Raw genomic sequence first — 14,714 nt, 5'->3', positions numbered from 1 at the left:
AGGGTAAACCTATTAAAATCTGTACACCTAAAGAAACTAATCAAGAGGGGGGACTCTGGCTAAAATGCTCAATCCCCACTCCGAAAGGCAAAGAGGATAGACATCAGAAGAAGAAGAAAACAGGAAACAAGTTAGGAGCCCCCAACAGAGGGCCTCTGAAAGGCTCTCTCCTCCAGACTATCAAAGCAGATGTTGAGACTTATTGCCAAACTTTGGGCACAATGCAGGGAATCTTATCAAAGAAGTGGGAAATAATAGTAAGAGCTGGAAAGGACGCCTTGAGTTTTTATCTTAGCCAATCTGATGGGTGTGAGGTGGAATCTCAGGGTTATTTTAATTTGCATTTCCCTAATGATCACTCCCTTCCTTCTCTGACCTAGTGATGGAATCCAAGGCTTTGCTCACACTAAGCATGTACTCTTACCACTGAACAACTCTCCCAGCCCTGTCTTGCATTATCAGTGTCCAAAATACTGACTCACCCTTGTCATGTTTCTGAGTTTCTTTTCCCTAAGGATCTGCATTTTTCCCCTTTTCCTAGCATCTAGGGGTTCTAACATTTTTCATCCCAGTGACAGAAAAGGAATATACCCTTAGATTTCTCTTATTCATTCATCAATTTACTTAATTTATTCAAACAATGTTGCGAGTACAGCCTGCCTGTGGATGGAGGTTGGGCACCAAGATCTCACTGAGGTCCACTGGCCTCAGGGCTCACAGACTGCCAGAAATGAGTTTCAGCCTAACCGGCAGGCTTTTTCCAGAAGGAAGCTATACTGAGGCCCAATCAGAGCAGCCCTGCCTGCCCCTCCCTCTTAGGTGTTTGGGAAGACCTCAGGGAATTCTGACTCCAGACTTCTCCAGCTGCCTGAACCCATACAGGAGCTCTGTCTTAGGAATCTGCTGGCCCTGGCTTAGCTTTCCCAAGGGACAACCTTCTGCCACGCTTTGTTCTGCCCGGAGGCTGCCAATACTCATCACTCAGTCCCCGCCTGTAAGACCGTGGGTATATATTTATGTGTTGTGTTGTGATTTTTGTCATAATGCTCTTCTTATAGTCTCTGCAGTCCCACTTCCAGTACGGTGACAGGCCATATCTGAAAGCAATTGGGCCAGGAGCTTTGAACTTTCAACTAGTAGCTAGAGCTTTGTTGCTCCACATGGATAGGCTTCTTTTTATGATGCTGTTATAGAACTTGGGGGTCAAAATCTGTGTCTGAAGCCAGGTCCTTCCTGCTACCAGTTCTTAATAAGCCAACTAAGAGTGGAAAGCAGAAAGGGGGAGTTATTCAATGTAGCCACATTGAAAAGACAAAGTAGCCTACTGAAACCCCCAAGTCTGTTTTTAGGGTTCTGGAATGAGATTAAAGTTCAAGTAGAAGACCAAATACATACACATTTAAGTGTGTTCACAGTCCCCTGCCCCCTATTGAACCATCTTTGTTTGAGCTTCTCAGTTTCAATGTGTAATCTTACAAGATGTTAGAAATGTGAAATATCTTTCAGGGAGATAAATTCTCCCTCTGGCTGGGGCCTTTTCCTTTTTCCCAGCATGAGAGTCCCATTTCTTTGAGGTTCGTTGTTTTGAGAGTTTTAAAATCAGATTGAGAGACTCAACCCACCTTCAATTCAGCCAGGCTTATTAAATATCAAATCGTTGGTGTGCCAAATGATGTGGAATTTTAGGCTGAACTCAGACTTCTACTCAGTGCATACTTTCTCTTACAAGGGTTCTACTAATATTGTATAGGCATTTGTGGTGGGCAAGAACAGCTCTGATCCATGGACCCCAGTATCCTCTAGCTCCTTTATCAATAGCCCTCTACAACTCTAAGATCCCAGATTAACTGTGTGGAACACGGAGCTGCACAAGGTAACTTTATGGAAATTTCAGAGTACACACAAGATTGAGATTCAGGAGGCAAGGGGAGGTAAGGCCTTAACTGACCTGTGGAATTTTCCTTAGCTTGAGATTTCTAACATATGAAATGGGAGTCTCATAAATATTGTGGAGATTGTGAACTGACTGTAAAATGAAGCAGATAAATATTCACTTCGGGGAAACAGTGGTAGGTGAGTAAAATGTGTAATTCATTGCTTAGGGGATCCTGAAAACACATTTTAAAAATAAATCCTTTCCTCCTTTATATTTTGGTCTAGAAGTGGAAGTATGATTTTTCTCCAAAGGGTACATTTCATGAGTTTGTATTTTCAGGAAAAAAAAAAAAAAAGATACCCACTCTCCATTATAAGTGTTAGAAACAAAAAAACAATATGCTCAGCATTGCACAATGGACCACACAAACAAAGAGAAAGTGGCTCTGCAAGACAACCTCTTTTGCAAAAGGATGCACCAAGACCCAACAGTGACAAGGACCGAGTAGCAAGGACACTGGGTCCCAAGATGCCTCCTGTCTTTTATTGATGACTGTTTTATCTCATTTCTGGCAGCTCAATTTCACAATTTGAGACATTTGGCTAGTTGGTAGAAAAGGGAAGGAGAAATTTCAGTAAGTATAAGTCCTTGATGGACTAACTACCTTTGATAAAACAAAAACTAAAAAATGAAACCCCACTTCTCACATGAAGAAGTCAGTGCAGTGTCTCTATTTTCTGCACGGATTTTGTTGACTGTATGGTGGAGCTTATTTTTGTTTTCCTTGTATCTCAGTTTTTGAAATGCTATAATATGTAGGCATAGACTTGAAAAGTACCAGGATCTTTCAAGTATTGCTGTCCCATCCACAGTGGGAGCTGCAAATGGAGCTGTGTGGGAGTATCATTTTGTGGGATAGTACTGCAAATCACAGAGGTGAGGGGTACCTCAAAACCTGACTTTATTTTCATAACTTCTGTACCACCAGGTTGATACTGGAGTACTAGATAAAAGGTTATAAATTCTCTAATCACATCGACCCAAGGAATCTGGGGTAAGCCACTTCCCTTAATAGTTTACAACAATGGTAAATGTCCCAGACAAATATTTGAGAATCATTCCTGATTCTAGGGGGGAAATGGTGTCACTACTATACTCTCCTCCCTTGTAAACATGTCACACTTCTGAGTGTGATCTTATTTGGAAATATTATTGGTCCGAATGTAATTAGTTATATTTTATGAAAGTAGGATAGCCCCCTAATAGAATATGATTGCTGTCCTTATGAATATATGGCATTTGAACAGACACACATGTGGGGAGAACACCATGAAAAAAAGGCAGAAATCAGGGTGACACTTATACAAACCAATAAATGTCAAATTGTCAGCCAATTACCAGATGCTTATGGAGAGGGATGTAATGAGTACATCTTTCACTAGTAGACCTCAGAACTAACCTTAAGAATACCTCCATCAACCAAGCATGGTGGCACGTGCCTTTAATCACAGCACCCAGGGAGGCAAAGGCAGATAGATTGACCAAAGCCAGCCTGGTCTACAAACTGAGTCCAGGACAACCAAGGCTACACAGAGAAACTCTGTCTTGAAAGTCCAAACCAAACCGAAACAAAACACCCCCAAAACCTCCCTCTCAGACATCCAGCTTCCAGAAGTGGGAGATGATTAACTTATGTTCAATTAACAACTCGGGTTTTGGTCCTTTGTTACGGTAATCCCAGTAAACATTAATACAGCTACATTGCAATCCCCATGTTTTTTCACTATCAAGAACCATTGTTTGCAGACAAAACTAAGTTGCTTAACATATATTGTCTGCTACATACAATTGGGTGCACACATTTCTTTTTGCATTCATATTTTAAAGATTTGTCTTATCAAGTATACTATAGCATATTTTAGATTGTAGTTAACATCTTTCCATTTGCTTGTTAGATGAACAGGATTACCTTATCAGTGTGACATAATTTATGCCTCAAGTCAAATAATGTGATGTTTAGTTGTTTAAGATCATTAGGTTTTTAGAAATACCAAAACTTGTTCTCAAAACACTCATTATTATGTTTATGGATCCCCAGGTGTCAATTTCAAAAGGGGATAAGGAGTTCTGGGAGTGGTTGCTCAGTGGGAGAGCACAAAGTTCCTAGTTTCGAACTACATCACCCATCCCTCAAAACACACACACACACACACACACACACACACACACACACACACACTCACAGAAACTCCAAATCCACACAGGAAATATTTTAGGATTTATGGAACATACCACTTATGTCACATCTACCCAAAATTGCACTTGTAGAGATAATTCAAATGAATGTGCATTACTTAGTTCCAAAAAGTCTATTTATGAACACTGAAACTCGAATGATTTTCCTAAGTTTTTTTCTGAGATTTTTTTTTTTTTTTTACATTTTCCTACCACTCAAAATAAAGAACTGGCTACAGCCTCTATATTCTTGACTGGTTGCCTGCCCAGTGTGTTACTCTGGACACCCAGTTCTCAACTTCCTGAGTTAATACATTACGTTCACCTTAAGATGAGGCGTAGAGAGATGTTATTAACTTTAAACTGAAACTCAGGCTTCATATTGCTCAATCCAGGGCCCACCGCTGGTGTACTTGTGTTTTCAGATGTGCTTAGTATGCCGTGGTGCAAAAAATAGGTATGTGTTCAGCAGCCCTTTTCAAGCTTGACCATTTAAGGACTGCCCTTGTAGGAGCAGCCAGTGGCAACCTAAATTTGTTAAGCCTGTCCTAGAGCGAACACACCCTTTTCTGTTGATACCTCTCGGGTTGCCTGGGAGCTTAGACCCATCTGTACTTACTATTTTTGAGTCCCTGTTGTCTCATTGGCAGCTTTCTGAACAGCTGCAAAACATACTTTTTACTAAGTGGAAGTTTGGGCCATCTGCTACCGGCGTGGAACAGTCTTTCAGCAAGCGCTCTTTCAGCGGACAGTTCTCTAGTTTTAATGTTCTCTAGTTTTACTGACTCGGGTGAGTGTCAAAAGTAACTCATCTCAACTTCCTGCTGGACTGCCTAGGCGGGTAGGAATGAATGAGGTCTTTGCTCACGGGCTTGTAGAATAATGTGCACTGCTTTTTGTGTTAACCGTAACTGCTCCGTTGCCTAGCACCACAGCCTACAGCTGGGTCGTCCTTTCCGCGGCCACTCTACCTCGGCTCACAAGGCTCCCGTGACATCGCAAGCGGCACCCAGGGGCGAACAAGTATTATGCTGCGCGGAAAGTCCCGGCTCAACATAGAGTGGCTAGGCTACTCGCCCCGCCTGCTCCCTGAGAAAGATCCACTAGCAGCAGCAAGGCCACTACAAAGCCACCGCGGGTAAGTCATGTGAGCGCTCGCTACTTACCCGAGCCTGCGCGCTTGGCAGTTGCGTCACTACGCTGCGCCTCATCAGCGTCCATCGACCCAGGCACTTCCGGCGCGACCGGCTGAGTATTGTCACCCTCCCAGCGGCCGCTGAACCTTGCTAACTACCAAGCGCCTGCTGCTTCTCCCGCGGCCACGCCATGGAGCGTCTTGATAAAGTGGCGCTGAATGCGCTGCATCCTCCAGAGTTCAGGTATCCCTGAGTTCGCCTAGATAACCATGGCGGATCCGCTCTGGCCTGGCGCGCGCCGCTGGGAAGGCAGGAGACAGACAGGGAGGGCTTGGGGGTCGGGCCCTTCCGCTGTTCACTGCAGGCTGATGAAGAGGGAAAGTAGTTTGGAGCTTGCAGCTTCTGAATAGCTGTCCCCTCCTTTCAGTGTATAACTGAGCAGGCCGGCCCTCAGTTCATATTTCCTTGCACTTCCTCTTCCAGTTGTTTGGCGAGTTTGCTGGTTTGCAGTTTCCCTTTGCCAGGTGTGCTCTCTTGAGGATAGGCCCCAGCCTCCTTTGTCTCGAAACTTGCCAGGGCCTACATCACAAGTTTTTATAAATATCTGATGTGAGGCCGATTCTCTTCGGGCGGGGATGGAGTTGAGGGTTGAGATATCAGTCAGTAGGTGGGGACTAGTGACAGAACAGAAGGAATGTACCACAGTGCCCAGCTACCAACAGATAGTCTTACTAAATACACAAAGAATGCAGTTACTAGTCTTTTTTAATGGAATTTTCAACGAAATCTTAAGAGTAGAAGAAAAAATTCTGCTGTAAGTCTTGCCTGCCACAAAGGGGAATATGGTAATCTCTATCTGTTCCGTGTTTGCTCTAGAGAATTGTGTGAAGTAGGAAAAATAAGAAGAATTAAGAGTAGTAGCATGGTAAGATTCATTGAGAACATTCTTCTTTTTGCATAGCTAACATTCTGGCTTTTCCATTCCTCATTTCTGACAGGCCTCAGCCACCCCTAGTCAGAGGTAAAATAAATCTATCAAATGGTATCCATTGCTTTGTTTTATAATATATCACTGATACTACCTGACCTGGTTTGTGTCAGCAGAACCCACAGGTATAGTGGTCTGTGGCTAGAAGCTAAGGAGATAAGTGGAATAAACACAAGGGAAAATTTGATTAGCTTTTTTGCTTTTTTAAACGTTTGACTTAACTTTGACTATCCTGTCATATATTTTGCATGTTTTGGTCAATGACAGACAGCAAGTGTGTTCCATGGGATTGTATTATCTGTGCTGTTTAAGTCATCTTAGTTTGTATGAGTATGCTCTGTGATGTTTGTGGAATGACAGAATCAGCAACACATTTCCCAAAATATTTCCCTGTTTTAAAATGGTGGAGGACTAACTACTTAATCTTAAATTACTGAGGTTGTAACAGAAAAGAGTCATTTTTGAAGTTTAAGGTAGAGAATTGTATGAATATATTGAAAATAATAGGCCATAAATTGTTAATATATGTCTATACAGGCTGTGGGGAATGGATGTTAATAAATAGCATGTTGGAGCCATGATTTTTTTCACTCTAATTTTTTTATAGTATTGTGTCATCTTTTCAATAATAACTGTTTATAAAATCATTTTAAAATTTTATTATTTTAAATTGCGTGCATGTGGGCATCTACACTTAAATCCAAGTGCCCAAGGAGGTCTGAGGTATTGCATCCTCTGGATCTGAAGTTTAGGCAATTGTGAGCTGCCTGACATGGGTGCTAGGAATGAAAGTTGGGTTCTCTGGAAGAGCAGTACAACTGAGCCATCTGTCTAGCCCCATGCTTATAAAAATTATGCCAGATAGTAGATATTTAAAAGATAATCTAAAGAACACACCAGATGTAGTTGCATAGGTCTCTTAATAAGAGCTGTTGGGAATGCTGGGGCAGAAGGATCACAAGTTCAAGGCCAGTTTGGGCTACAGAGTGAGTTCCAGGCTAACATGGGTAACTTAGTGAGCTGCAGTCTCAAAAGATAAGTAAAAAGAGCTAGAGAGGTAGCTGAGTACTAGCCTTTGCCTAGCGTATATATGAGGCCCTAAGTTCAATCCCTGATATTGAAAACTAAATAACTAGAACTAATAAATAACAATAACCAATCAATGCTTGTTCCTTATCAAGTTAGATAAATAACTTGAATATTGCATACTTACAGTATGAATTTACCACTAAGAAAATCTAAAGTTCAGTGCTTTTCTAAGACCCCCAAAAGAAGTGGTTGAATAGGGAGTATTTTCATATATTTGGTTATCCATTACTGTATATTCTTTATGACAATTACATAATAAATTTCTGAAATCAAGCACCAAGGAACAGCTTAAAGGATATCTATGTATGTATCTCTCTGTCTCTCACTGTCCCCCCGCCCACCTTGCACATATTATGAGAATTGTGTAGTTCAGTAATGACAGAGTATAGTAGTAGTACATTTACATACCAAAATAATCTTCAGATGTTTTGTTCCATGACAGTAAGCATAAGAGTAAGATTTAATTTTTCCCACATGTTCAAGGACTGTAATCAACCTAGAGCTTACTAATACAATACAGTTCTATGTGGTATAATTTTCATGTTGGGCATTATCTGTTTAGAATTAATAACCTTGTGATTGCTATTTGTTGGACTTGGACCAGTAATTCATATTTTCTCCCTCATGCATGGTTGCCAGTGTTTTATTTCTTCTATAGATTTGGTCAATTTTTTAATTGAAGACTTCACATATATACAGAATTGTAGAATATGTCTACTTGTATTATCTACGCCTATACATACCCACTTAAACATACACACGGAAAATAAAAGTCTTGATTTTTGTGAAAATGCATTTCTCTGCAATTTCAGAATAGTGTCAAACCACACAAACGGATCATTAATGTTAATTATGGGTTTTAGATTGAGTCTTTGGAAAGATGTGTTCTACACTCTTCCCATCATCATCTGTATGTTCAGCTTCAGTGCTGTGATCAGACTGCCCATTTTAGGCTTTTATCTGGAGTTCCCTGGCATAGGCATTAATATGTTTATCTTTTCAGTTTACTCCCACACAGGTTTATGTTCTATGAGGCCCCGACTAGGTCTTGGATTAGTTTGATTCTAGAATATATCTGTCTTTTCTGGTTTATTTCTGGTCCAGTCCTTTGGTTAGAGCAGAAGTGTATATAATCCTTGGGGAGGACACGTTTGCTCGCAAATAAGTTTGGAGTTTTCTGATGTATTTTCAGGCCCATAAACCTGTGCATGTGCACCAAGCTCAGGATCTGGCTCAGGTATGCACATGCACGTGCTTGCTCCTTTACTATGTTTAGAAAAGTGGATGCTATTTGCTTCAGAATTCTGTTATCTTCAGGAAGATAATTATTATATTTGGATATGGCTTGTAAACATTTTGTTTTTTTTTTTTTCACTTTCTTCCAGAAATGAAAACTCTTTAGCTTCAACCCTGAAGACACTCCTCTTCTTCACAGCTTTAATGATCACACTTCCTATTGGGTTGTATTTTACAACGAAATCCTATATTTTCGAAGGTAATCTTTATATTCTTTTTTTAAAATTTTTTATTAATTACACTTTATTCATTTTGTATCCCCCCATAAGCCCCTCCCTCCTCCCCTCCCCATCCCACCCTTCCTCCCCTTTCTGCATGAATGCCACTCCCCAAGTCCACTGATAGGGGAGGTTCTCCTCTCCTTTCTGGTCTTAGTCTATCAGTTCTCATCAAAAGTGGCTGCATTGTCATCTTCTGTGGCCTGGTAAGGTTGCTCCCCCCTCAGGGGGAGGTGATCAACGAGCAGGCCAATCAGATTATGTCAGAGGCAGTCCCTCTTCCCATTACTATGTAACCCACTTGGACACTGAACTGCCATGGGCTACATCTGTGCAGGGGTTCTAGGTTATCTCCACGAATAGTCCTTGGTTGGAGTATGAGTCTCTGGGAAGTTCCCTGTGTTCAAATTTTCTTGTTCTGTTGCTCTCCTTGTGGAGACCCTGTCCTCTCCAGCTAATCTTTACATTCTTAAAGATATTTTTCTTTTCTAATTTGTTGTGAGCTTTTATGTATTTTTTTTATTGTTAAACTTGTTTTCTTCTTCCTTTTGCTTAACTAGTTAAATATATAGTCAAAGAGAATTCATATGCCTTGGTTGGCTGGGTGTGATACTCTATGAATATTACTTGTGGGGAAGACACAGGATTAGGACCTGAACTCATAAAATAGTTGGAGGACAAGCTGGGTTACATGAGACCCTGTCTCAAAAACAAAACAAAAATTGAAGGGGGGAGTAACTTATTATATACAGTGTATTACTTTAAATGTTTTACACAAATTCGCCTACAGAATCCTCATAACAAACTTCTGAATTAATTTGTAGTAGCCTCATTTTAGAAATGTGGCACAAAAATGTTAAATAAGTGCAGTCTGTGCTACAAGTAACTGGTGACAATGGGAGATGAAAACAGGGTATTTCCAATGTCTTTGTCACGGGCTCTGTTCTTTCTTCCCCTGTGGACACTCATGGAACTGTGACATGTCTTTCCTGCATTATCATAGGGGAAGAAATATAAACTAGAGTAACATAATTTGGTAACTGGGTGCCAATTCTTTTTGTAGTGCTCATTCATTTTCTCTAATTGTACTTCAATATCTACCATTGTGTATAAAGTCAGAGATTTGTCCTACAAATATGTATAAGTTCCTTCTTGTCCTAAACACTCCTAAAATAATAAAAATCATTGACATTAAAAATGAAGCAAACACCATTGATATTTGCTGATTTCTGTAGAGCAGACTGTATTAGTACTTTTTCATGTTGAACTATTTTTAACTTATAAATAATTCTTTTTATAAATTCCTGTCATTGTTTTTTTATATGGAATCTTACTTATTTATTTTGGTTTCTTCTTTTGAGACAGGATTCTCTGTGTAGCTCTGGCTGTCTGGAGCTTGCTTTGTAGACCAGGCAGACCTCTAACTCAGAGATCAACCTGAGTTTACCTCCTAAGTGCTGGTATTAAAGGCGTGCACCACCATACCAGGCTTAGACTCTTCTTTTTATTTGTATGTATTATTCATACAAAATGATAGGGTTAGTTATGACAACAAATGGTAAAATGAACTGGGCATGGCAGTAGACACCAGTGATACTGGTACTTAAGAAACAGAGACATGGGGATTTTCAGTTCCCAGACACACTGGCCAACAAGACTGAGATCTTGTAAATAATGAGGAACAAGAAAAAGGAGGAGGGGGGAACCATATGTACCTCTTTACTCATTATAACAAGCCATTCTGTCTCTCATGTGTGATTATTTACATATGTTTTATATCTTCTTTTTAAGATTTTATAATTTTTATACTTCTTTTTGTTTTATAACTTTATTACTTCTTTTACTTTTTGTGATTATAAAATAAGTTTTTATCATTTCTTCTTTCACCTTTCTCCTTCCACTATCTCCCATATGCCTTTCCTTGCTCTCATTCAAATTCATGGCCTGTTTTTTTTTTTTTTCATTAGTTATTGTTTGTGTTTGCATGTGTGTTCCTAAATATGTAAGTACAACATGCTCTATCTGTATAATGTTACTTATATGTATATGTTTTCAGGGCTGGTCATTTAGTATAGGATAACCAGTTGATGTGCTCTCTCCTTTGGGAAAGACTGTTTTTCTACTCTGAGCATTTCTTAGCTGCTTGAAGTTTTTGTGTAAGGTTGAGGCCTCCTTGGCCTTTTCCTATTCATTTTGTCATGTCTGTTTTTATCGTCCTTATTCAGCACATGTGTGGACAGCCATGTCAGTGAGACTTTACACATACAGCCTCTGACATTATTAGGAGGTGTAATCTCACAACAGAGTCTCTGATCTTCTCCCTCTTAGAATATTTCTTCCCTCTCTTACGCAATGTTGCCTGAGTCTTAGGTGCAGTGTATTTTGTAGATGTATCCCTTAGGACTAGGCTCCACAAGCATTTTGATTGGCTGTTGTTTTCTGTAGTGGTTTTCAACATAAACAGAATTCTTAGGCTTTGAATTTTATAATTTGTTAAGTGTGGAATAAAATGATTTTTTTTTCTTTTCTTGATTAGGTGCCTTTGGAATGTCCAATAGAGACAGCTACTTTTATGCTGCAATTGTTGCTGTTGTTGCTGTTCATGTGGTTCTGGCCCTGTTTGTCTATGTGGCCTGGAATGAAGGGTCACGACAGTGGCGTGAAGGCAAACAGGATTAAAGTGAACATCACCTTTTGATAGCATGAAACTTATTTTTGAATATGTTAAATACTTCTGGGATATTGATAATAAATACATTTTGTTTGAATAAAGTTGAAATAACATATTAAAATCAGTCTTAAGGAGTCAGTCTCATTTGGCTAACTTTTGACCCATCAAATAATATGGTCACTTTGCACTTTTAATCTCCATTTGCAAATGAAAATTTGTAAAAGTTAAATACGTACAAATGTATATGTTAAATGAGTTATATGTTAAATGAAGAATTTAATTATCTTACAACAAAAAAATTATAGCAATTTGGCTTATGCTTGCTTTTTAGTTGTATTTATTTGGGTTTACTAAGAAACAGTGAAGCTATTCTAAATTTCCTTTTTTACTAGAGGACTTTTCTGGAAAATAGTAGGCCCTTGGATTTGAGATTCTAAAAAGTTACTTAAATTGTAGGCATTTTAGTTAATCTGAATGTCACTGAGGAAAGATAACTCTTACATTCCATTATTTAATGGGGAAAGGCACTAAAATCACACCTATTTATACAAACGGATTTAGGACTACCTATGGCAAAGAATTAAGCTGACTGCCAGCATTGTGATTATCATAGTAACGTGCCCTCCTTTTGCCTTGAAATTAGGCTTCATTTATGAAGTTTATTGAAATATTGTTTAATGTATTGTCCTGCTTTAAAATGAATAGTGTGTGATAAACATTAGAATGCCAAAATATTTAAAAAAAATCCAAAATATTCAGCATTCACACACTCAGAGTGTATTCAGTCTTGAAACATCACATTTCTAAATAAGATTTTCTTGGAGTTTTTTTGTCTGTTAATCCGTTTTTTGTTTGTTTGTTTTAATGAGAGCTAAATTACATCCTGTATTTATAGATAATCCTCGAAGTCTTTTTTAATGAGAACACCCCTGCCCCAGAAGAAAAAGCCCTGTTACCTCGCTTCAGTACCTTCAGACAGACCATGTGGTACTATGTATGTATAATCTAAAACTACTGTCTCCAAATATTTATTTCTTGTTAAAAGACTGTAATATATATTCTGTAAAACACTGGAAAAATACATGTAAAAAAGTAAAAATTGGCCCATAATGTTCCTCTCTTCAGGTTATCAGTAATTTAGTTCACAACCCCTGTCCCATTTTGAAAGATACTTCTTAATGGTGATTGCACATACACTACAACCTTGGTTTAAGATTAGATCTTGCCAATTTCACCAAAGATCTGTTTGCAGTTTTTCAGATGTGTGATAATTGCCTATTGTCTTACAAAGCACATACTATCTTTATTCTAAAATTTACATTTCAGTGTTTTTACCATAAAGAAATAAAAATTTGAGATGATAACCCAATTTGAATACTATATAATGTGCATATATCAGAACATTACATGGCACCCCGTAAGTATGTATGCTTTTGTTTTTGTATATCACTTAAATTTAATTATGAAAATGAAGAAAGTTCAAATACCTGTTACTGATTATAGTAATGTAATGAAAGGCCCCTGATTAGATGTTAGTCATGATTGATTTGTTTATATGCTGTTCTTTTCATGCTGTGGAACTAGACTAAAGAAATAGGTTCATTAGATGTCAAAATATGTGTTTGTGTTATATTATTGTTTTAAAACAAGGTTAATATTATTAAAGGACTGTTCATAATTCTTAAATTTAGCTGTATGTATAGTTTGTATTTAAAACTGAGTGTTCTAAATTTAAGGGTCTTTATTTAGTAAAGACTGCAGTTTTTTGTATGATATTTGAGTCTCAGACATTGTGTGCTGGATTTCTAGATGGTTCCCTTATTAGGTGGCCTATTGTATTTAGAATTGTCCACTCAGTTTCTTTTTATATAATGCAGAGGCTTTTTTCTTGTATTTTAGGAATAATGTGTATTTGTAAAATTTACTGTTGGGTTATTTTGTTTTATTTCAGACATTTGCTAACTAATGGTACAGGTCTTTGTATATAGTTTAACCAGGGATACATGAAAACACATGTAATTTTCCCTTGGGAATAAAGTACAATGTGTTTGAACATTAAAATAAAATATTCACATTGATATTTAGAGTTATTACAAAATAGATTTGTTTTGAAGTAGTTATTTTTTTCTAGGATTTCAACTGCTCAGTTACGAGTTTGATGCCATTAGGTATGTTAATGAATGTGGTATTTCACAAATAGATTTTTTTCAAGGTTTTTAACTAGTTTCCTCTTGCACAAAGTACATATATTTTGTGTTAGAAGAAAAGCTACAGTTGAACCATTAAGTGTTTTCTGGCAGGAATATGTTCATTGATGTTCAAAATCTGATTGTAATGGTAATCTCAATTAGTGAACATAACTTGAACTGTCAGTGCAAGCCACTTATTTAACCCCTTTAACTGTAACAGTACCTTCTTCACCTTCTGATTTGACCCCTGAATAATCTTTTCTCCCAGTGCTGAAAAACAGAAATCTGCTGTAGGATGCATCTGTGGATGCCACTTCACATATTAGAGGTAGCAATGATAGTAAAGAATTTTAAACCTGTTATTCAAAATAACTGGGTGTTTCATGGGAATCTAACAGTAATTATAGTAACTTGAAAGTTTACATCAGAAAAGTCATACTGAGCCAACTGCAGTAGCATTACTCAGGAAGCATATGCAGGAGGATCAGGAGTTCATGGCCATCCTGGGGATTCATGAGACCATCTCAAAGCAAAAATAACAGCTCTACAAAAACAAAAAGACAAAACCCAACCAATTTGGCACTTATCAAAAGAAGCAACCAATGGGCTTGTGTTTATTTTCATATAAATCTTAATGTAGACAAGACATTCAGATGGGTCAGTAAAAGTATTTAGACAAGTAAGATAAGTAAGATGTACCCAAGGAAGGTTAAAGCTGAAGGTGCATGAAAGAAAGGATTGACATCCTGGTTTATATGCATTCACTTTATCTCTAGACAGTTTTATACTTAGTATCTAAGCATAGTAAATTTGTAGACTTCTTAGGACAATTTGATAAATAATTCAGTGATGATACAGTATTTGTCACTTGTCTTAGGCCAATGGCAGGTTTCTTTACTGTCAAGTGGTGTATGTCATTCACTGGCAAAATACACAACTATCTCACTCCTAGGTTTTAAATTTTCACCAGAGTTGTGCTGGAGTATACTCGAATGGCATGAGAAAACTTTTTTCAG

At 38.2% G+C, this 14,714-nt stretch overlaps 1 protein-coding gene across 1 annotated transcript; it reads left to right on the top strand.

The window, feature by feature from the left end:
• Window positions 1-5,327: 5,327 nt before the first annotated feature.
• Vma21 (vacuolar ATPase assembly factor VMA21) lies at window positions 5,328-12,878 on the top strand. Its single transcript, XM_055608787.1, has 3 exons — window positions 5,328-5,490; window positions 8,710-8,819; window positions 11,375-12,878. The coding sequence occupies exons 1-3, from the start codon at window positions 5,438-5,440 to the stop codon at window positions 11,515-11,517; spliced, it is 306 nt and encodes a 101-aa protein (XP_055464762.1). The 5' UTR covers window positions 5,328-5,437; the 3' UTR covers window positions 11,518-12,878.
• Window positions 12,879-14,714: the final 1,836 nt, after the last annotated feature.

Source organism: Psammomys obesus, unplaced genomic scaffold (genome assembly GCF_907164565.1).
Source record: "Psammomys obesus unplaced genomic scaffold, mPsaObe1.curated_primary_1811, whole genome shotgun sequence".
Lineage (NCBI taxonomy): Eukaryota > Metazoa > Chordata > Mammalia > Rodentia > Muridae > Psammomys > Psammomys obesus.
The sequence above is the reverse complement of the archived record's forward strand: the minus strand, read 5'-3'. Positions and strand labels throughout refer to the sequence as shown.

Excerpts from the sequence above, each read along its gene's own strand:
- Vma21 (XM_055608787.1), top strand. The coding sequence starts at position 5,438 with ATGGAGCGTCTTGATAAAGTGGCGCTGAATGCGCTGCATCCTCCAGAG. Across the intron at positions 5,491-8,709 it reads CTGCATCCTCCAGAGTTCAG|AAATGAAAACTCTTTAGCTT; the intron begins GTATCCCTGAGT and ends ACTTTCTTCCAG. Across the intron at positions 8,820-11,374 it reads GAAATCCTATATTTTCGAAG|GTGCCTTTGGAATGTCCAAT; the intron begins GTAATCTTTATA and ends TTTCTTGATTAG.